This window comes from Eutrema salsugineum, unplaced genomic scaffold (assembly GCF_000478725.1).
Source record: "Eutrema salsugineum unplaced genomic scaffold, Eutsalg1_0 scaffold_6, whole genome shotgun sequence".
NCBI lineage: Eukaryota > Viridiplantae > Streptophyta > Magnoliopsida > Brassicales > Brassicaceae > Eutrema > Eutrema salsugineum.
The window spans coordinates 4,602,289-4,623,884 of NW_006256547.1; the positions used below are offsets into that span (position 1 = coordinate 4,602,289).

The 21,596-nt window shown below is 36.0% G+C and overlaps 3 protein-coding genes and 1 non-coding gene across 5 annotated transcripts; 1 reads left to right on the plus strand and 3 right to left on the minus strand.

Moving 5' to 3' along the window:
• Positions 1-2,912: 2,912 nt before the first annotated feature.
• On the minus strand, positions 2,913-3,849 carry LOC18012203 (basic leucine zipper 1). Its single transcript, XM_006395000.2, has one exon. It carries the CDS (start codon positions 3,475-3,477, stop codon positions 3,052-3,054), a length of 426 nt encoding a protein of 141 aa, XP_006395062.1. The 5' UTR covers positions 3,478-3,849; the 3' UTR covers positions 2,913-3,051.
• Positions 3,850-7,729: 3,880 nt separating this feature from the next.
• Positions 7,730-7,801, minus strand: TRNAH-GUG. The gene has a single exon. It is a non-coding gene; the product is annotated as a tRNA-His (tRNA).
• Positions 7,802-8,011: 210 nt separating this feature from the next.
• LOC18012231 (PH-interacting protein) lies at positions 8,012-17,798 on the plus strand. The gene is made up of 25 exons (XM_006395001.2): positions 8,012-8,282; positions 8,502-8,602; positions 9,340-9,695; positions 9,892-10,052; positions 10,272-10,511; positions 10,598-10,707; positions 10,799-10,876; positions 10,955-11,061; positions 11,466-11,557; positions 11,641-11,765; positions 11,877-11,980; positions 12,061-12,138; positions 12,246-12,324; positions 12,420-12,588; positions 12,684-12,754; positions 13,055-13,135; positions 13,214-13,284; positions 13,361-13,457; positions 13,831-13,890; positions 14,018-14,072; positions 14,168-14,565; positions 14,635-16,329; positions 16,417-16,992; positions 17,212-17,270; positions 17,349-17,798. The coding sequence occupies exons 3-25, from the start codon at positions 9,346-9,348 to the stop codon at positions 17,539-17,541; spliced, it is 5,049 nt and encodes a 1,682-aa protein (XP_006395063.1). The 5' UTR covers positions 8,012-8,282; positions 8,502-8,602; positions 9,340-9,345; the 3' UTR covers positions 17,542-17,798.
• A 2,408-nt stretch (positions 17,799-20,206) lies between these two features.
• LOC18013063 lies at positions 20,207-21,590 on the minus strand. 2 transcript variants are annotated; one of them, XM_006395004.2, is made up of 3 exons: positions 21,417-21,590; positions 20,966-21,206; positions 20,207-20,581 (listed from the first exon to the last, which is right to left on the minus strand). In XM_006395004.2, the coding sequence occupies exons 2-3, from the start codon at positions 21,173-21,175 to the stop codon at positions 20,366-20,368; spliced, it is 426 nt and encodes a 141-aa protein (XP_006395066.1). In that variant the 5' UTR covers positions 21,176-21,206; positions 21,417-21,590; the 3' UTR covers positions 20,207-20,365. The 2 variants fall into 2 exon arrangements, with proteins under 2 accessions (XP_006395066.1, XP_006395065.1); XM_006395003.2 differs by having other exon boundaries at positions 20,966-21,222.
• Positions 21,591-21,596: the final 6 nt, after the last annotated feature.

Consider the following 21,596-nt stretch of genomic DNA (forward strand, 5'->3'; position numbering starts at 1 on the left):
CATGGTCCCTAATCCTATCAATATGTCTCCTAGTTCACTATGCATACAAATTTACCTTGTAAACACGAATAAATTCAGCAATAATCTTGTAGGATTTCGTAAATCATCTAAATTGAAATGAAATGTTTAACATAAATTAAAAACAATTGTATCTCTAGGAAGAGTTAATATCAGTGTCTGTATGGGGAGAAAAACAATGCAATACTATAAAAGATACAAATTAGAAAATGGACAAAAAGTACAAACTAAATAATACTCCCTCTGTTTCATTATAGTTGATTTTCTGAATATTTGCACACAGATTAAGAAAACTATAAATATTCAATGATTTGCTGTTTATTTTCTTTAAATATGTTACTTTTACAACTAATTTCATTACTTTTATTATTATTACTTTTTCTTTTGCTAACTGTGCATTAATATTATGTTTGGTGATTTATTTTGTTGTCTCTTCATATTCCACTGCTTAATTATGAAATCACAATCCATCGAAAATTTTGTGAAAAAATTAAACTTGGAGCCAAAACAATTAAGTAACTCAAAAACAAAATTTTTAGAGTGGAGCCAAAACAATTAAATAACTGAAACAAAATTTTAGAGCCAAAACCATTACGTTACTCAAAAACAAAAGTTTAGAATGATCCATTGCTCTTCTATATATATTGACTTAGATTATTAACATCAGTTAGTTAAACTTATTTATGGCTTTTCATAGCTTTGATCTAAATTTACCAGCTGAAAGTAATGAAACAGAATTTTTTATTGATTTGAATGAAAGTTCATCAAGAGAGTTTATTTCATTGGATAATTCAGGTATTTTTTTGTTTCATAGGAGAGATTATTATATTTTCTAATGTTTATGTTATTCTTTTTCTACTTCTAGTGATTTGAAATATATCCAATGACTTGAAATATACTTTTGTATATGTTTACATTTTATTTACATACATTACTAAGAATACGGCATATTTTATTTTGTTATTTATTTTGTTGTGCTAATTTTCTCTAGTTATATTGTTGGAGTAATTATCTCTTTGAATTTGTAGTAGGAATTTTTATTTTATATTTTAATATTTGTGATAGGTGAGAACATTGAGATATCACAAAATTCTCAAGAAGCGACAACGCATTACAAGAAGCTGACAAATGGAGAAAGACTAAAGATTTATCATGCATTACTAGCTAGAAGCGTCAACGGAAATATCAAGAAAACTACAACTACAGAAGTTTCTAATTTATTTTCAGTACCTTTACAAACGGTACAACGAATTTGGCGACGGGCCAAAAATACTCCTAATGGCGAAGTTGTTAACGTGTCAGATAGGAGAAAGGATAACTGTGGTCGAAAAAAGAAACAAATTGACATTGCTAGATTTGTTGATGTTCCACTACGTCGACGGAAAACTTTGCGGTCATTGGCAGCTTCTTTGGATGTGAGCCATTCATTGTTGTTTCGACGTCTACAAGAAGGGCTTATTAAGCGACATACAAATGCCATCAAGCCATTTTTGAGGGAAAGCAATATGAGAGCTCGACTAGAATTTTGTGTCTCCATGCTTGACAGAAGTACCATGCCCGATCACCCGAAGTTTATTGATATGTACAATATTGTACATATCGATGAAAAATGGTTTTATATGACGAAAAAATCGGAGTCTTATTACTTGCTTCCTGCTGAAGAAGAACCGTACCGTACATGTCAGAGTAAAAACTTCATTAAAAAGATAATGTTTTTAGTTGCCATGGCTCGTCCAAGATTTGATGAAGAAGGAAATGAGGTATTTTCTGGGAAAATAGGAGTGTTCCCATTTGTTACACAGCAACCAGCTCAAAGACGAAGTAGAAACCGAGATGCGGGGACTTTGGAGTTAAAGGCGATGACCTCCATCAAAAGAGAAGATATAAAACAGTTTTTGATTGGTAAAGTAAGATTTTGGAAAACCAATTTTTATTCAACAAGATAATGCCAGAACACATGTCGATCCGAGCGATGAGGATTTCCAAAGAGCTGCTTCTCGTCATGGTTTTGATATTCGTTTGATGTGTCAACCACCAAATTCACCAGACTTGAATATTTTGGATCTTGGTTTTTTTAATCCCATTCAAACATTACAACACGAGGTGGGCCCGAAGACGATAGACGAACTTGTTTTTGCGGTGGAAAAATCTTTTGATGAATACCCATCAAAACAAGTGAATCGGATATTTTTTACTTTGCAATCGTGCATGCAGGAAATTATGAAAGCTCGAGGTTCAAACAACTACAAAATCCCACATTTGAAGAAATCCACTTTAGAGAGAGAAGGTAATCTACCCTCACAAATGGCTTGTGATCCTATTTTAGTACAAGATGTAATAAGTTACTTAGCAACTTAAGTTTTTTTGATTTTTAAGCTGGTTGATTTTTCATTTCATTTACGACATTTGCAAAAAAAAAAATTATAATCTTCTTTCTCAGTTCAGTTTTCTCTGACGTTCATAAGAAAAACTCATCAATAAGAAAAAAGATAAACAAACCAACAGAAAATTAGAAAATTAGACTAAATTAATAAGACTTGGGCAGTAAATCTTCAACATCTCCATTACAGTTTCATCAATCTCTTTGTTGGGTTCAAGCTCTTCTTCTTCATTACATGGCTTGTTTAAATCCAATTCCTGGTTGGTGTATGATTTGATTATGTAAACATCTCTTGAGTAGCCACCTTCATCTTTCTCTTTTATTTTTCTTTCCATGCTTTCTTCTTGCTTCATTTTGTTTTTTTTTTTTTTTTAAATTAAGAAGAAACAGAAAAGATACGGTAAACCAAAAAACTAATGGAGTACTGGTTTATAATGGAAGGTAGTTTCTAGTTTTTATTAGGCTTTTCATTTCCTCTCTTTAATTAATGCTTACAAGTAAAAAGAGTAACAAGTTTTGTAAAACTATTAATGATTCATTCAACTTAAAGAAGAAATTTGCATTAATTAGATATAGGAAATTAAATATTATGAAACAAGAAAAAAAATCTAGAAAACCAACTATAATGAAACAGAGGGAGTAATACACAAAGCTCATGTCTTGAAGGACGTAACTGGTTGTAGAGAATCACAACTCAATTGCCATGGTCTACGCCTACAATCTCCAGCCGCTATTTCCGCGTTTGCGTTCTGATCATCGCCGCCACTCTGCGTGAGCGTTAAGGAAGTCGTGGCGATCATATTCTCTAAATCGCTGACGTAGCTCGAAAGCCACGTTTTCTCCGATTTAAGAACCGCGTTCTCCGACTCGACCGAGTCCAGCCTCTGTTTCGCCGCTCTGTATCTCTCGCTGTTCTCTTTGATTCGTCTCTCCAGACTCGAGATCTCGTTGATCGTGTCTTCCATTAGTTTCTGTTTCTTTAAACGCGATCTCCTAGCCGATTCGCGGTTTGACAACTTGCGTTTTCTCTTCTTCTCGTCTATGTCGGAACCTGAACTTGTCTTCTCTGCGTTTGCCATGTTTGTTTGTCCTAACACTTGCGATAAAGTTAAAAAAAAAAAAAAAAAAATTGTTCAAGAAAAGACGTAAAACCAGTGAAGAATCACGACGGATACGGAATGATAAACGAGGAATCGAGAGAATTGGTTGAGATTTCTCATGTCATAACTCCGTCCATTGACATTTCTCTTTGGTTAATGAATAATAACAACTCTAGAATTTCGAGAATCTGTTTATCGACGAGGATCTCGAGAAATTAAACAAGAAGATCTAATGATTAATTTATCGCCTTCTTTGGACGATTAGATTAGAAGCGAAATAGAACAAGTAAAGAAGATAAGGATAAGATTGAAAAAGGGAAGTGGAGAACAGGAGAAGTTGTTCGTCTTAGGTTGCCCGTATTTATAGATTATATTAAAAAACAAAAACAAAAAAATCTTCAAAGTCTCTTTAATATAAATTTTTTACATTACAGAAGATTATCCGGAAAACAAAAAAGGAAGATTCATCGAATGACGAATCGGAGAAGAAAGAGAAAAGTGTAACATAATAATGAAATGGATATTGGAGAATTTGGTCAAATCCATATATACTGACATTATATTCTTTACTTTTTTTGGTTATTGTTTTTATTTTATTATTAGGACATAACAGCTAAATATGTGTTGGTGTTGTTCCTTAGTGGGCAGACCAGTAATTACCACTTTTAGCTTCAGCAAGAAAATTGGATTCTGTAAATGTCCTTGTCCGTGTGTTCTTAAGTTACTTTTCTGCGACTCCAATAAAAATGGAACACGATGACCAATCTCAGAACGACTAAAAGGCCCGAAATTGGATCAAGTACATGCCAGTGAGTATGTAGTTAATAGCAAAAGTATTCGGTGATCAAGACAAAAGTACAAATATTATGTTAGTGTTTTTCAGTACAATGTAGTATTCCTATTGGTTCTGTCTGATTTGTTAATTAACGATTTTTTTTCTCCAAAATTAACAATACTAAGTTGCTAACAAATCTCGTGATGGAATGCATTTATAGTTTCTTATATTTAACGGGACAAAATATATATATACTCCATTCAGAAGAAACCATACATAACCTATATCGTTAACTAAACACAATATTCCATTGAAAATTCGAAGTAATTGACAACTGTTTTACTTCTAGAGATTACGCTTAACATGGTTGACAAATTTATTAATAAAGAAAATTATCCATCCTAAAAGCATAATGCCCATTTGAATTTTCTTTTGTGCGTATCTTATCCCAAATGATTTTCAAATGGAAAATTAACATTATAAAGTAATGAGGTCTGTATTGGTAAGCCAGCCTACTTTTTTTCATATGCAAATACAAAATGAAAATCTTAATATATAGTTTAAAATGCAGCATCCTTATCTGCTCACCGATTACCGTATATATTATTAATTATTACATATAAAATACAATATCCTTAGATGTGAATGTACTCTCTCAACTAACAGTACATATGTACATGCACTTGGTTGGGTTGCTAGTTTAGAAATTTTTTTTTTAAGGTTTGAAGGTCTTATCGATTTTAAGCAAACGCCTATATTTAAATATTTTTTATATATATAAAAAGATATTGACAATATATAGTTTTTTTGTCAACTCGTCATATTACGAAAGTCCAAAAGGCTATAAAATGAAGGTTCAATAAAATTACGAACACATCTAAATATACACGATTAACAACACATGTTCGATTGAAAAGAAAACCAAGACCACGTGGCTTATGAGAAAGAATCTCGAAAATTCAATCGATGGATTCCACCGCTGTCTCCGATTCGCCGCCGTTTATCACTTCCGACGACCATCTTCACCGTCAAATTTGGGCTTATCATGTTGTGTTTTCTTCGCGCACTGATATACCACTTTTACTCTGATTCTGCATCAATTAAACATGATCCCGATTGGTTGAAATCTCTTCACCTTCATAAATTAAGTTTCGATCATCTCTACTTCATGACCTCACCCTCTGCCTTAACAAAGGCTCTTCAATTAGGGTATTGGGGGAGTTATAACTCCCAGCCATAAGAGGACAATACCAACTTTGGAGAAGAAGCTTTTCACCATCATCGCAGGATCCGTACCTTGCCGCTTCATGCTAAAGCGTAACAGATCTGCAGAAGAGAGAAGTCCGGACTAAGCCGGAAAGATCCGATAAGCTAGAAAACCTTTGCAAAAGCATAAAGAACTTTGATTCCACTAATTCAATAGAATTCATCACTTCTCTAAGGAATAGTGAGAAAGCTTGAAAAATGGAATCAACAAAAATATCAAAGGATTTCAAAAGCTTCGGATAAACATAGATCTGATCAAGTCGGAATTATTATCCATAAACCAGAAGATAGATCCGATTATAATCGGAATTTACAGAAAATTGAAGAGAAAAACTCTCTCTCTGAAAGACAAGGATGATAGAAGAGAGATATTGACAACATATAGTTTTGTAAAAAATAGCAGATATGTATTAAACATAAGACCCAAAAAATAAATTAACTTTTGAGTTTTGGATTTTATTGTATTTTGTATTGTTATTCAATTCTAATATTTGACCGAAACTTGCAACTTGATTGTTTTTTTTTGGTTTGGGAATATTTTCGTGTTATAATCCAAGTTTAAACTTGAGAATTTTCATCAGTAAAAGTATGAATTGTAAATGATTTTTGGTTTAATCACTTGACATATATATTTTTGGTTACTTTTCTCTCATGGTTGGTTTACTTACTATTCAGAAAATTGTAGATAGCATATTCGGTTATGAGTATGCCACCTATACTTTTTCATAAGAATTATCGTCTTCGTCAGAGATTTGTATAGACACATTAATATAAATCTTCTAATATGTCCAATTGTCCACTACTGATTGTTGTCCGCCAATTAGTACATCTTCAGTAGCACGGTTTGTGATCATTATATCATCCATTTTTTCTTAAACAATTTGGCATCCGCTATTCTTTTTGATGACATCTGACAAGTGACAACTATAGCGAGAAGGTTGCTTAACTCGAACGTATCGCTAATTAATGTATGATTACAAGCATTTCTACTTACGTTTTATTTAATTGATGATATGTTTTTTACTTTGTTTTTAATTTGCGTCGGTTTCTGATTTTTCAACTTGATTTTCTAGTGTTTTCAATAAAAATAAAAAACTTTTTAATATGCATATTTGCCAAATATCTCTTGAATCCTTGATACATAGAAATTTCCTACTGGCTACTGCCAATTTATTGATACAATCAGTATTACGCATTAATAAACCTAGCAATTCTCCGATTGTATTAATAGATATATTTGCCATATTTTCGGGCTTTAATTCTCAACTTCAATAATAATAAATCATGTTCCCAAAAAGAAAAGAAAAACAATATTTTTTAGTCTTGCGTAATCTCTCTTACTCAAACTCAATTAGTTTTTATTTTTCTTTTTCGTTTTCACAGCCACTGTACCATCATAAGGATGCAAACTACATCATCAACTCCATAAATAGATAAATGAGAATGTGATGTCATCGTGCACATCGCTCAAATTTAGTTAGGCGAGCTATATACTACTATAATATGTATTCCTAAGTTGTTCCACTCAATCAAGAATATATGCCTCAAACCTTTTTTTTTTAAATGGATAGATATCTTTTTGGTCAGCAAATTGATAGATATCAGAAGAAGAAAAGAAAGAGAACTAAGACCGAGAAAATATGTGAAGATTTGTGATAAAATGAAAACTGCAGAGAAAGTAATAAAATACACTACTTCAAGTTTTAAAGGTTTAAACATTTTTCATCATCACTACTTCAAGCTATTAATCTAACAAACTTAAGAATTTCAAGGACGGATGGACAAACCTTAGGCTAATTTCGCTTAGTCTACTAACCATCATTCAAAGCAATTTTTGAGATGTGAAGCTCCATAAACGAAATGATGTGACTTAGACTTAAGCAGATGGTTTTCTTGCTATATATGCATTATATGTTACGTTATTGTATGGTTTGTTATGTATATGTGGTCTCTCGTTTTTTTCATATGTAGTCAATTAACTTCTGATCGGTGACTGCAAAAATGAAAAAAAAACGAACAGAAGAAAGTAATAAAATTCGCAAAGGGTTCAATAACAAACGTAAGTAGACCATGTTACATTATCTTCATGGAAGATTAAAAGGTTCACAAAAAAACCCATGGGCCTAGAGACAATTTTAAGCTCGGCCTCTTTATAATGGTACAAATAATTCTCGGAAAATATAAAAAGAATGTGGCTGCTGGGATTCGAGCCCAGGTCTCCACGGCCACAACGTGGAATTCTCACCACTAAACTACAGCCACTTTTAATTAACTAACTGAAGTAAAAAAAATATAAATAATAAAGACTTTTGTTTATGGGCCCTGTCACGTGACCGAACTGGACCCATTCCCTTAAATCTTTAAAAGGCTATGTAAAAAATCAGTAAAACGCAGCGTTTAAGGATCTAGTTCGTTTTTTTGTGTTCTGTTTCTCCCTTCTCTTTCTATCCAGTGCGTTTCTCCACAAAAAAAATCCTTCGCCTTCTGCCCAATTTTGGTTTGCCCAACAACACACACACTAATAACCGAATAAGTAGTAGAGCTTCACAAGATTGAAAGTTTCTGCTTCCTTGATTTTGATCCTTTCTCTTCTTATAATCTGCAAAACCTAATTGACTTTCTCGGCATCTGGATTCTTTCCTCCCATCAATCTGACTCTTCTTCATCCTTCGAAATTCAAACGAAGCTGAAGGTTTCATCGACTGTCTAACTGCCGCTTTAATCGAGCAGAGAATACTTCGAGGTACGACAAATTTTTGTTTTTTCTTTGTTTTTAAGGGGATTTTTTGTTTTAAGTTATGTTACCTGAAGGAGCTGTTGTTGGCATTGTTCGTGTGTTGTGGTCAATCTTAATTTTGTATTGCAATGTTTGATTGGATTTTCGTGTGGATTATCTGGTGGTTAAAGATGGGGCAATTCAAATTTAGGGTTTTTGTTTTTCACTTTTTTGTTGTTGTTGCAGAGACAATGTGTAATGGGTTTGGAGTTTCTTTATCTCTGTCGAAGACTGTTTCATTTGCTCTGTGATCGTAGTTCTCCTTGCCTCACGGCGAATCTCAGGAGGTTCACTTCCTAAGCTCTCTTATTTATTTGAAAGTTTATTTGCATTTGATTGGATGTAGATATTGTGAAAATACTAGCCGAATTCTTCTACCGTTTTTCCTGAAAAGATTTGGCATGTATATATGTGTGTGCTGTAGGAAAAGGGTATTTAGTTGGTTCCTAGGTCTTCTTATGGAACCTTGGATATTTTGATTATGATACTTTAGAAGTCTATTCAATGGAGTTCGTGATCTTGGATACCTGAGTTATGTAGTTTTCTAGAGTGATCCTTTTTATCGACAAAAATTGTATTTTTGCAAGGATGTAGTTTTGTACGCCAAGTTGTTCATTTTTTTCATCATACTGTAGTGTTTAAGATAGTTTGCTGCGAAAAAATTAAATAGGGACTACTTGGTTAAGCATGTTATGGTTTAGAGAAGAAGATCATATGAAACTTTTTATTCTCAGGTAACTGATATATCCGGTCATACTCTTTATGCATAAGGAGCGGTTTTGAATTCCCGATCCTCTTCGATAGATCCCATTTTATCTGTGCTCAAAGCTTCGAGATGCATAGGTTTCCACATTATCTGCAATCCCTCTAGATTTTCGATGTTGTCCGATTGCTAATATACAAAGAGTAGAACTAACAGAATTGCCGAGCATCTTATTTTTACTTCTCTTGTTGGTTGGAAATATAATATATTCTAAAGTTTTTATTTTTTGCTTTTTGACGCTAATATTTGGAAAATTGACAGGGTCTAATGGCTCTTAGGAAAAATACTCCAAAAGCCGATTCACTTTCCCTCCCTATGAAGCCTTTGAATTTCTCCAGAAACTTGCCAGGGAATGTGCAGATTGCAGACCCAGATATTGCACAAAATGTTGTGCCTAACATTGATTTGGACCTGCGGGAAGTTTACTTTTTGATGCTCCACTTGCTTTCCTCTGGGCCATGCCAGCGAACTTATGCACTGTTGCGACATGAACTTCTTGAACATGAGCTTCTGCCTAGAAGATATCATGCTTGGTACTCGAGGAGTGGATTGCCAAGTGGGGATGAGAATGATGATGGCAATTCCTTTCCCTTAAACTATACCGAGTTGGCTAAGAGGTAACTAGTAGAGTTGCTCTCTCTGACTGTAGGTACTTATGGGAATTTTATATGACTTTTTTTGTGAAGAAGTTAATAATTGGTCATTCATTTCTCCCAAATCATGTTTTTATTTTATTTGCTAACGACTGGTTTAGGGTTTATCCCCAGCAGAGATTTTTTATGTGTTTCATGGCATTGTATGTGCACTTTTCAGGTATTCTCATGTAAAAAAGGATCACTTGGTGGAGCTTCTGAAGCAATTGGTCTTTGTTTCAAGTAGGCCTACTCCCTCACGAGGGCTTGGTGACGGAAATACACTGATTGCAGCTGGTGTCCCAACACTTTTAGGGACTGGCTCGTTCTCCCTTTTGAGCTGTAGGTGATTTTACGTTATTTATTTAATTTTATCGGCGAGTGTAGTGTTGTCTTTTGTGCTCAATATAGACTCAAAATCTGTCACATGCACGCACATGCACACGTACACCCATACATATATACTTGCATACTATACTAAATTCTCTCATTTTGGGATTTTATTTTTGCATTTACTAAATACTATTTGGTTCGCTAAAGCTGCCTCCTCTGGTTTTGTAGATGACAAGGACGTAGTTGGAAGTGATCTCAAACCACCACCTATTGGCATGCGTTGGCCTCATATGCATGCTGATCAGGTGCGTGGTTTAAGTTTGAGAGAAATTGGTGGTGGTTTTGCCAGACATCATCGTGCCCCATCAATTCGTGCAGCATGTTATGTTATTGCAAAACCATCTTCAATGGTACAAAAGATGCAAAACATCAAGAGGGTACGTGGACACAGAAATGCTGTGTATTGTGGTAAGTTATTTAATTGTTTTTTTTTTCAAATAATATACTAATCATTTGGATGAACTGGATTCCTGACCTATATGAATATGCTGCAGCTATATTTGATCGCTCAGGAAGGTATGTAATTACTGGTTCAGATGATCGCCTTGTAAAAGTATGGTCAATGGAAACTGCATACTGCCTGGCCAGCTGTCGAGGGCATGAAGTGAGTTCCAAGTACTGTATGAGAATGCTATACTCTTGTTACTGTATTCTTAAGTGGTGCTTAATATTTGTGTTTTTGGTGCATATGTTAGGGTGACATAACTGATCTTGCTGTGAGTTCGAACAACACTTTCATAGCATCCGCATCAAATGATTGTGTGATCCGCGTTGTAAGTTTCTTGTATCGAGTTCTGTAGATGTTTCCATTATGGCTTCCATGCTGAGTTCACCCATCTGAATTTTTGTAGTGGCGATTGCCAGATGGCTTACCAGTTTCGGTACTCCGTGGACATACCGGAGCTGTTACTGCTATTGCATTTAGTCCCAGACCTGGATCCCCGTATCAGCTTCTTTCGTAAGAATTGTTCTCAATTGTTATTTTTGGCATCATGTACGCTACCTGGGGCACTAGTTTTCTCTTTCTTTTGAAGAGTAGTTGAGATATAATTATGTTTCGTCAGTTGTTTTCATTTGGTTGACACCATGCTATTAATTGCGTGGACTTCTATGACTTTGAAATTTTGAATTAATTAACCTTTTGGTCAGAAAGCTGGAAAGTTAAAATGTACTCCACTTCATTCTCTGCTTCAGATGGAATTTATGATGTCGAGTTATTATTGAGCTGTGAAATCTACTTTTACTATGCCATTACTCATCTCTTTTTGATGTCTTTAGATTCTACTTGCGTGTCTGGAAAACGTGCTTTATTTTATCTGACATCTTTACAAGCTGCCTGAGCTCTTTGTTAAATCTATGCAGATCGTCGGATGATGGTACATGTAGGATATGGGATGCTCGGGGTGCCCAATTTTCTCCGCGGATATATGTCCCTAGGCCTCCTAGTTCTGATGGTGATTGCTCTACGTTCCTAGCTAATTGATTTTTGCTTTGATATACTGGAAGCCATAGGACTGACTATGGAATCCTATTCCAGGGAAGAACAATGGCCCTTCTTCTAGTAATGCTCAGCAGAGTCACCAAATCTTTTGCTGCGCATTCAATGCTAATGGATCTGTCTTTGTCACTGGCAGCTCTGACACTCTTGCTAGAGTATACTCGGTAATGATAAATGTTTCCTGACTGTATCTTGTTTTGAGTTGAAAATGGCCGATCCACTTTCTTTATTTCATAGGGTTAACTTCATTACAAAAGGTGTTTCCTTGGTCACAGGTTTGGAGTGCTAATAGGACCATTAATGATGATTCTGACCAGCCAAATCATGAAATGGATGTTCTGGCTGGACATGAGAATGATGTTAATTATGTTCAGTTCAGGTTAGCCAATCACTTTTGAAATTACATTTTTATGAGATCCTAATTGTCTTATCCTAGTCATTTGCTGTGGTGCTTTCCAGTGGTTGTGCTGCAGGATCTAAATTTGCCGTAACTGACTACTCGAAAGACGAGAATGTTCCAAAATTTAAGAATTCCTGGTGTGTGTTCATTGGTGCAAGTAGATATCTTGCAAGTGCTGTTAATTTCCACCTTTTCTTATTTATTTTTTGTGTGTTTGACATTCAATCACACATGTACTTTCTAGGTTCTGTCATGATAACATAGTTACATGCTCTCGTGATGGTAGTGCAATCATATGGATCCCAAGATCACGGAGATCACATGTAACATTCAATTTCGCTAAGATAACTACGACCTTCAACTAAACCAATACATTTTCATCTGAGCAGAAATCCATATCGTTATTTACGTATCTCAGGGAAAAAGCTGCCGATGGACACGAGCTTATCATCTCAAGGTTCCACCTCCGCCCCTGCCTCCTCAACCTCCTCGAGGTGGGCCACGTCAAAGGATCCTGCCTACACCCCGTGGGGTTAACATGATTGCTTGGAGTCTGGATAATCGTTTTGTCCTTGCCGCTATCATGGGTAATACTATTTTGACACTATGGCTAAGAATTTATCCAGACCAATTTCTTAGGAGGCTCCACTCTTGCTAACTAGAATCACTTTCTATGTTAAAGATTGTAGAATATGCGTGTGGAATGCTTCTGATGGTAGCTTGGTACATTCTTTGACTGGCCATACAGCATCTGTGAGTGCTTGAACCCTTCTGTATATTTATCATCCTGTCATGGATGACTATCGTATGACAGATTTGGGAATATCTAAAACTTTTAACCTGTGTACATTAAATCAAGAAACTCGCTTCCCATGCCTATACAATGAACACTAAATTTTACTTAATTTCTTTCTTTTTTTTGTGAAAACACTCCCAACTCTGCCTAATGCCATTTATGCCTCGTTGTATTGTCTGATTCCTGTTTTAGTTTTCCAGGCATGATTTCCTCTTGCTCCCTAACCGTTATCAACATGTTATATATATTGTTTGTAGACTTATGTTATGGACGTCCATCCTTTCAATCCTCGGATAGCTATGAGTGCTGGCTATGATGGGAAAACAATAGTGTGGGATGTAAGTTTTACTTTCTCCGCTGTCTAATCGCTTCTTCTTCATATCTATATTACCAAACCTTTTGTTCTCTCCTTCTAGATATGGGAAGGCATACCTATCCAAATATACGAGATTTCACACTTCAAGTTGGTCGATGGGAAGTTTTCACCGTAAGCAAATAGTTTTCTTCTGTACTCATTATGCTCGTACTCCATCTGATTGCTAATCTTTATCTTCATAATTTAGGGATGGAACGTCAATTATACTTTCAGATGATGTGGGCCAACTGTATGTATTAAGCACAGGCCAAGGGGATTCGCAAAAGGATGCTAAATATGATCAGGTACCAATATAACTTCAACTGCTGAGAAAGCTTCATTACTCTATGTCTACTGACTACATTTTTGATAGAACCTTAGATCGGATTTTATCAGGATAAGTTTGCTAGTGCTTTGAGAGATCGACATATCTCCTAGTTCTGTTTCTTGGAGAGAACATAAATCTCATTTTCGATCATATAATTCAATAACCGTTATATAATGTACAAACCAAGAAAAGCCTAGATAAAATATAGGAAACATCCTTAACTCCTACTAAATATTATAGAAATATCTTTATTCTAGTTGTTCCATGTCACCTCCTCCAAGCAAGTCGGCGTTTATCCATTATTTACGCTAAGGTGGAATTTCTTTATAATTGATGTGTGCATCTTGCAGTTCTTCCTGGGTGATTATCGGCCATTAATACAGGACATATATGGTAATGTCCTTGACCAGGTAAATGGCTCATCTTTTTTACCCTTCTAGTGATTCTAAATAGATAAATCATTTCTTGTATATCTGTAATTCTGCTCGTTATAGGCATAGTGTAATCACTAATAGGCATTTGGAAACTTTGATTCAGGAATCTCAGCTTCCACCTTATCGCCGTAATATGGAGGATCCTCTTTGTGATTCAGGTATTAATTTCTTTTACTATGGTTACAAGTGATTTGTGGATCCTTCCACTCTGGCTAGGCATATCTAGCATTCACTCTATTGTTCTGTATTCTAGGGATGATTCCATATGAAGAGCCATATCAGACCATGTTTCAGAAACGGCGACTCGGCGCCTTGGGCAAAGAATGGCGACCATCTGTTTTAAAGCTTGCTGTAGGGCCAGATATCACTTTAGATCAAGACTACCAAATGCCACCTCTGGCAGACTTAGACTTAGCTGAACCGTTGCCAGAATTTGTAGATGTAATGGAGTGGGAGCCAGAAATCGATTTCTTAAGTGATGAAAATGATTCCGAATACAATGTGCCAGAAGAGTATTCGTCTGGAAAAGAGCAAGAATGTTTAAATTCTTCATCCTCTGGTGAGTCAGGTTCCAGTTCCAATGAAAGCGGTGAGGATGGTGATCATCAGAATAGCCTTAGAAGATCCAAAAGGAAAAAGCATAAGACAGAAGTGAGTATTTCGTAATATTTCTTTGATCTTGTATGCATATCCTACTTATCCCTTTTCCTTCTCGACCAGGCTGGGATCATGACTTCTTCAGGTAGGCGTGTCAAAAAGAGAAACTTTGATGAGCTTGATGGAGCTCCAAGCAAGAATAAACGTACCAGGAAATCTAGGAGTGGTCGTAGAGAATCGAAGAGGAAATCTTCAAAATCTAAATCGTCCAGACCTAGGCGAGCTGCTGCAAAAAATGCCCGCTCTTGGCTTTCTAAAATTTCAGGTACATCTAAGGAAGCAGAAGAGGAGGACGTCTCTGAATTGAGTGGGTCATCAGAAAGTGAATCGACAACACAGGATTCAGGCACTGGGGGTAGTGAACTTGACATAGCTTTGTTAAATGGGCATGGCAAGCAATCAAAGGGGAAAAATATTCTCGTGTGTGATTCAGATGATGGTGATCAACAATGTGATATTAGAGAGACTCATCCTGCTGAAAGGAGGAGATTGGTTCTTAGATTTCCTGTTAGCAATTCAGATAAGCTTACCTTGCTGGAGAACCTACCTGGATCATCTTCTAATATTCCAACTCCAACTCTAGGGAATGGCAGTGCTGAAGACCCAAGGGTTCCTGGGAACTTTGAAATTCACACAAGTAAATTCCAAGGGTTAGATGCAAGTAAAGTCAAATGGGGAATGGTTAAGGCTCGTACACCAAAGCGAATGAGAGGTGAAGCAAGGTCGTCGCATGGACTTATGGTCTCTGAGCTAGAGGGCAAGGAAAAAAATAATGTTAACGAAGATGAAAATCACCATGAGAATGGTGTTACATCACTTAGTTGTTTGGAAGTAAGAACAGATATAAATGGCATGGCAGTTGACTCTGACACGGTGATTTCGAATAATATGCCAAATGGTGAGGAGCAATATCTAGGAGTGGATGGGTCACCAAGTCGAGTGGCTGATGACGGTGCCTCTAACTGTTCTCAGGATGGTCGCCTGCATGATCTAAAAGATAGCCTTCCACCTATCTCTAGGAAGTTGAGGATACGCTCCAAGAGGATTTCAAAAACTCCTGATGCATCTTTGAACCAAGATGTAAAATCTTCATCAAATAATCAGGAGGGTAGTGGCACTGACGCATTATATGATGGTTCTGCAGACACTAGATGCGATTTGGTATTGGACTGTCAAAATGATGGTGTGGTTGGAACAGAGCTATCTATGAGAAATGATTGTGTGCATGAACCGAATCCTGAGATCGGTCCTGTCTCAATTTTTAATGATGTTCCTGTGTCACATCCTAAACGGATGTTTGATTATGTCTATACACGATTGAAGTCACGAAAGCATAAGAATAACTCAAACGGGGGTGCTACTCTTACTCAAGAAATCAGTCCAGGTTCTTGTAGTCAGGATCAGAGTAGTGGAGCTAATTGCCATGAAGGTGCCCCTAATGGGTTCCATAGGACCCAATCGAATGGATTGAAGAGCTCAGAAGGCAGTTTGACACACATCCAAGATAAACTAAGTGATTCACGTCGAAACCAAAACTCTCAAGAAGTATGGAGATCGACTTCTGGGGCAACACTTCGGTTGAGATCCACAAGAAATAGAAGGTCTACGTATCCTTTCAGTGAAACTGAAACTAAACCTGCTGAAACAAAGAAGCCTCAGCTGCTAGTAGAAAAGGTATCCTGGTTGACATTATCAACACATGAAGAGGGCTCTCGTTATATTCCACAAATGGGGGATGAAGTTGCGTATTTGCGACAGGTAAGTTGTGGTGATCTTATCTGTTGCTTCGTTTAGTCAACCTTTGGTGTCAATTTTTGACCTGCGGCTGTTACTTGTATCTTTCAGGGGCATCAAGAATACTTAAACTTTAGCTCTCTGAGAGAAGTGGCTCCTTGGACTTCAATAAAGGGAGGAAATATAAAGGCGGTGGAAATTTGTAAAGTGGAAAGTCTTGAATATGCAACACTTCCTGGTTCTGGGGATAGCTGCTGTAAAATGATACTTAAAGTCATTGATCCGAACTCCGAAGTTTTCAACAAAAGTTTCAAACTTACGCTGCCTGAGGTGGTGAGCTTTCCAGATTTTCTTGTGGAAAGAAGTCGGTATGAAGCAGCGATACAGAGGAACTGGACTTGCAGGGACAAGTGTAAAGTTTGGTGGAGAGATGAAGGCGAAGAAGATGGTAGTTGGTGGGAAGGACGGATTCTAGCTGTGAAACCCAAATCATCTGATTTTCCTGATAGTCCGTGGGAGAGGTACACAGTGAAATACAAGAGTGATCCGGCCGAGACACATCTACACAGTCCCTGGGAGCTTTTTGATGCTGATACCAAGTGGGAGCAGCCTCACATTGATGATGAGAAACGAAACCGTCTACTCTTGGCCTTGACAAAGTTAGAGAATTCAGATAAAAGAACCAAGGTGTGTGATTCTCTTCAAATTTAATAACTCAGGGTGTTAATTCAGACTATCCGAGCCACCAAATTGTGACTTCTCCTGATGAGCTTAGGACCAGGTTTACATTAATTAGGGGTTTTTAGTTAGTCCATTCTAAAAGCTAAGTGGATTAGGAGGAGACAAAGACACAACACTATCACAAGAACATAGCAATCTGATATAATCTCTACCAATTCGTTTCAGGATGCTTATGGCCTCCAAAAACTGAACCAGACCGTGGGAAACTCCAGCTACACCAATAGGTAAGTATCTTCAACATTGGAAGAGGAGTTTGATGGAGATGTAGCTGACATGGTTTTGTTCTATGGATTCATCTGCAGGTTCCCAGTTCCTTTGTCTCTTGAAGTAATCAGATCAAGGCTTGAGAACAACTATTACCGGAGTGTGGAAGCACTAAGACACGACGTAGCAGTTATGGTGTCCAATGCAGAAACTTACTTTGGTCGAAATAAAAGCGTAGCGGCGAAAATCACACATCTCTCTAAGTGGTTTGACCGAACGCTACCTTTGTAGCATTTCGTCCTCCATAGTAATAGTAGTGCCTATGTAGATAATTTTTTTTTTTTCTTTCTCGTGTTCCCAAATTATTTAGTTAGGGTTTCTGCAATTTTTTTACTTCTAATGAATGAAGAGAATTTTAAAAAGGTTTTTCTTTTGTTTTTTTAGATAGAGAATTTTAGGTTTAGGTTTAGTTGTAGAGAATCTTTTTCCATTGTAAGTAAAGAGATTGGGGAAGTCAAAAACATTTGATGCTTTGGAAAATAGAGAACTATTTTCGGTTGTCTGATCCCACCCAATCTCAGAAATCAGAATGTTATATTCTGCTCAATAGTAAAAAAAAAATTGATGGAAAAATACTACTAATACAAAGACAGAACTGAAAATATTGCAGTTTAAGTGTTTGACCAAAAATAAATATTTTCCAAGTAACTGATCACTTAAATGCGATTTTCCCATAAATTTGTTTTAGTAGAGATCATGCTATTAGCATGGAATAACTAACTGAATAAGCATGACCCTTTTTGGCTGAGAAAATGAGTCATCTCTTTTAAGTGTGGTATCACAAATTTAGTGTTTATTGAATAATTTCAGTGTGTTTAAGGTAAAACTACATGTTCAAGATTTTATTGCAAATGGTTATCTTGTTGCATTGCAGTGCATTAATGGAGCAAAATATTTTTAAAATACTACGAAATTTTTATAGACCTAGCTATCAGCTTGTGATAACAAGAACATAAGTAGATATAAAAGACTGAAAGTGAAGAGAAAGAGATGATATAGATTCAGAAAATGTGTATTTTATTCAGAAGATAATATTAAAAGTGTATGGTTTGATTAAATACATGGTAGCTTCCCATAAACAACATATTAATTAAAAGACTAGATCATGAATCTTATCAAATATAGAGAGCTTTGGTTTCAGTTAGAGGCATTGATCTCTCCTTCAAACCGATGCTTAGCCACTTTTCGAAGCATTTTATTCTCTTGACTCCTTGCCACACATACACTTCAATGCCTCTAAGAGAAATTCTTCAACCTGCAGTAAGCAAGAGAGGAAATCCAAATTTATCAATTTTCTATTCAACGTAAGAGGATTAAACCACAGTTTTGTTTTCAACACTGAATACAAAGAATAAAACATGGATAAGAATTTATAGGTTAAAACAAAATGTGTTTATTATACTTTTTCCGTGAATGGATTCAAAAGTAAGAAAAATTTCATCTTTTATGGTAAGGAATATTGCAGAAATTTTTCGATTGCTTAATTTTTACAAAACTGATAAAAAAAACATCCAAAGAAACTGCATGGCAAAATGAACACTTAAACATGCTAATTGTTCAACAAATTGATTGAATAAAATATGACTTCATAGATGAAGTATGACGTTAAGACGTTAGAGCAAGCAAACATGTATCATTAACCAAGTGACCATCCATGTCCAAACATTAAAGCTTCCTAAGAGTATTATATTCTTTCATGCAATCGATGGTGTTATCTTACAAGATGGTAAACAATTGCCCTACTGATGTACAAGTGAAACTGAAAATCTGTATACTATAGACCACATATATATTGACCTTTTTGACATAAATGAGACAATGAGTCCACCGGATGCGCGTCAGTTGTGCTATTTGCTTTTTTATTTCCTCCATTTATTTATACCTATATAGGTTATCTAAGAATCTACTAATACATTAACATCGATATAAGACTTATGAGTTTTGAAAATCAAAGAGAGAAAAAAATATGAGAGAAGAATCACACATGTTGTCGTCATCAATACGCTTTGCAATCCTTTGTATAATTTTTGTTTCTCTTTTTCGAATGCAAAAATGTATGCATACACACGTACACATATATAAAATTTTAATTTCTTCTGTTCACCCTCACTATTGTCATGACAGTGATGATCATCACTATTGTAATCATCATTATATTCTTCATAGCTTATCTAAAGGGTGTAATTAACTTTTCTGTAGGTGAAAACGTGGGTGGTTTTAAGCGGAACAAGATATTTCTACCACCATGCGTTCGATTATATTGCCATATTGGCTTTTCACCCGATTGTTATTGCTGCGTTGGAAAAACGAAGTTCTGTTCAACGAACAAAGAAGAATGTTGGCATCAATGTCCGATCCTTAATCCGCCACATTCTTCAATGAATTAAGAAAGTCTTCAAGACTTCAAGTGTGTATGTGACTCCAAGTCTCCAACACTTGTGTTAATTTGTATTTGCTTGGCATTCTCAGTTCTCATTATAAGAAAAATATAGCATTCTGAGTATGTGACTCCAACAATTCTGTATTTGAGTTTAGCAACTTTGAAAATTCTCTATCAAGGGCGAGTACTTAAGAGTAAGGCTCTAAAAACGGCCTCCAATAAGGAATAAAATAACTGAGACTAAAAACATTCGTTTTCTTGTTGAAGTTTGATATCGAAAGTTGACTTGATCGATCTTGTAAGAATCAAGAATATGTCATAAAAACATCGTCAATACTAGGCTCCAAGAAGAATCCTATTCCCAAAACTACACAACTAAGTACCTACAAAATAATAGTAATTAAAATATGATTTGAACTGGCTTGATTTGGGCAATGGGGGCTATTTTTGGCTTTAATTTTATTTTATCTGGTAACAGATATCGTTCTGTGCTATTTCTAGTTAAGGTATCGGAGAAGTGATCAATGGGTCACAGTTAAATGTATGAAAGTAACAATAAAAGTGTTTAGAAGCATAAACATCGAGAGAAACTTGTCAAGAAAGAAAGACATTTTAATTACGTTAAAGTAAAAACGAAGATTTCAAGAGACTAAGTCTTAAAAAAACGGTGTCGGCTCATGGAAGTTTAGGGTTGCCGGAAGATTTGCCAGTGAGATTTTCCGGCAACTTAAGTGATTTAGAAGGGTTGTGTTTAGTGAACCAAGTAGTGTACAAAAACTGCTTGTGAGGACCAACATGGTTACATATTAGCTTCAGCTTCTGTCTCTCTCTCATCCACCTTAGTATTATCTTCATGTGACGCTTGCTCGTTAGCCCTCTTAATCCCACTTCCTGCTCAATTTTTTTTTTTTACAACAATTATCAGATGAAAACTACACTGTGTGTGAATATCAATAGTCTTACTTGCATACTTTATTTGAAAGCTAATCAACAACTATTCGAGTTCTTGAACTAATAAGGTTTACGAGTTACAGTTATTCCACGCATTAACCAATCGGTTTTGAGATAGAACTTATGAACCTTCACATTCTTTATCTTTGGCTGATTAAAGATTCATTACTGTTATCAAAATTTCAATCTCAAACCTCTGACAAAGAAAGTGAAAGCATCTCGTAGAAGGGTTTTGAGCTATCAGTCACTCTTGTTACCTAGAATTCTCTACTTTTCGAAGTCAGCCAAGGAATTGGAAAAGCATATTGTAAAGTAAAAGAGTACCTTGACACGATCCCAAGTTTCAGCAATGGTGAGAGGTCCATGTTCCTTCAAAATATCAAAGATCACTCGGGTGATCGTCTGTGTTTGCTCTGGTGGTGTGTTGAGCTCGATCGGTTTCATCTTCGGCTTCGGTTTCGTTGCAAAATGCCTAATTATCAATCCAACTACATTGTGATCGCTTCTGTTCCAAGGCATCACGTTCCTCAACATACTCGGAGATCTTCACTTGTCTTCTCAGCAGCTAACAATGAAGAACACTTTCAACTCAACCATTATTACGCAAGATTCATGTTGACACAAAACCGAAACCTTAGTCTAGTCGACTCAAACGAAATGGATGTGATTAAACCGTTAAATTCCTAAATTACGACTCTAGAGAGTTTCTATCTAATTATGTAACGGAATTTGAGAACAAAAGTCAAGATCTTGAGCAAAAGAGTGAGAAACAAACCGGTTATTGCCAATATTTCGACCTGGAGTCTCAGCTAGGCATTTGATCAAACACCTTGAGTGCAATATGAGCTTTATCGTGAATCAACCACAGAGATTACTCAGCAAGATAAACAAAAGGTGGAAACCGAAGCAGCCCAGTTCCACAGAGAGAGAGAGAGAGAGAGAGAGAGAGAGAGAG

Excerpts from the sequence above, each read along its gene's own strand:
- LOC18012203 (XM_006395000.2), bottom strand. The coding sequence starts at position 3,477 with ATGGCAAACGCAGAGAAGACAAGTTCAGGTTCCGACATAGACGAGAAG.
- LOC18012231 (XM_006395001.2), top strand. The coding sequence starts at position 9,346 with ATGGCTCTTAGGAAAAATACTCCAAAAGCCGATTCACTTTCCCTCCCT. Across the intron at positions 12,589-12,683 it reads TGTCCTTGCCGCTATCATGG|ATTGTAGAATATGCGTGTGG; the intron begins GTAATACTATTT and ends TCTATGTTAAAG. Across the intron at positions 13,891-14,017 it reads ATGGTAATGTCCTTGACCAG|GAATCTCAGCTTCCACCTTA; the intron begins GTAAATGGCTCA and ends ACTTTGATTCAG.
- LOC18013063 (XM_006395004.2), bottom strand. The coding sequence starts at position 21,175 with ATGTTGAGGAACGTGATGCCTTGGAACAGAAGCGATCACAATGTAGTT. Across the intron at positions 20,582-20,965 it reads AAACTTGGGATCGTGTCAAG|GAAGTGGGATTAAGAGGGCT; the intron begins GTACTCTTTTAC and ends AAAATTGAGCAG.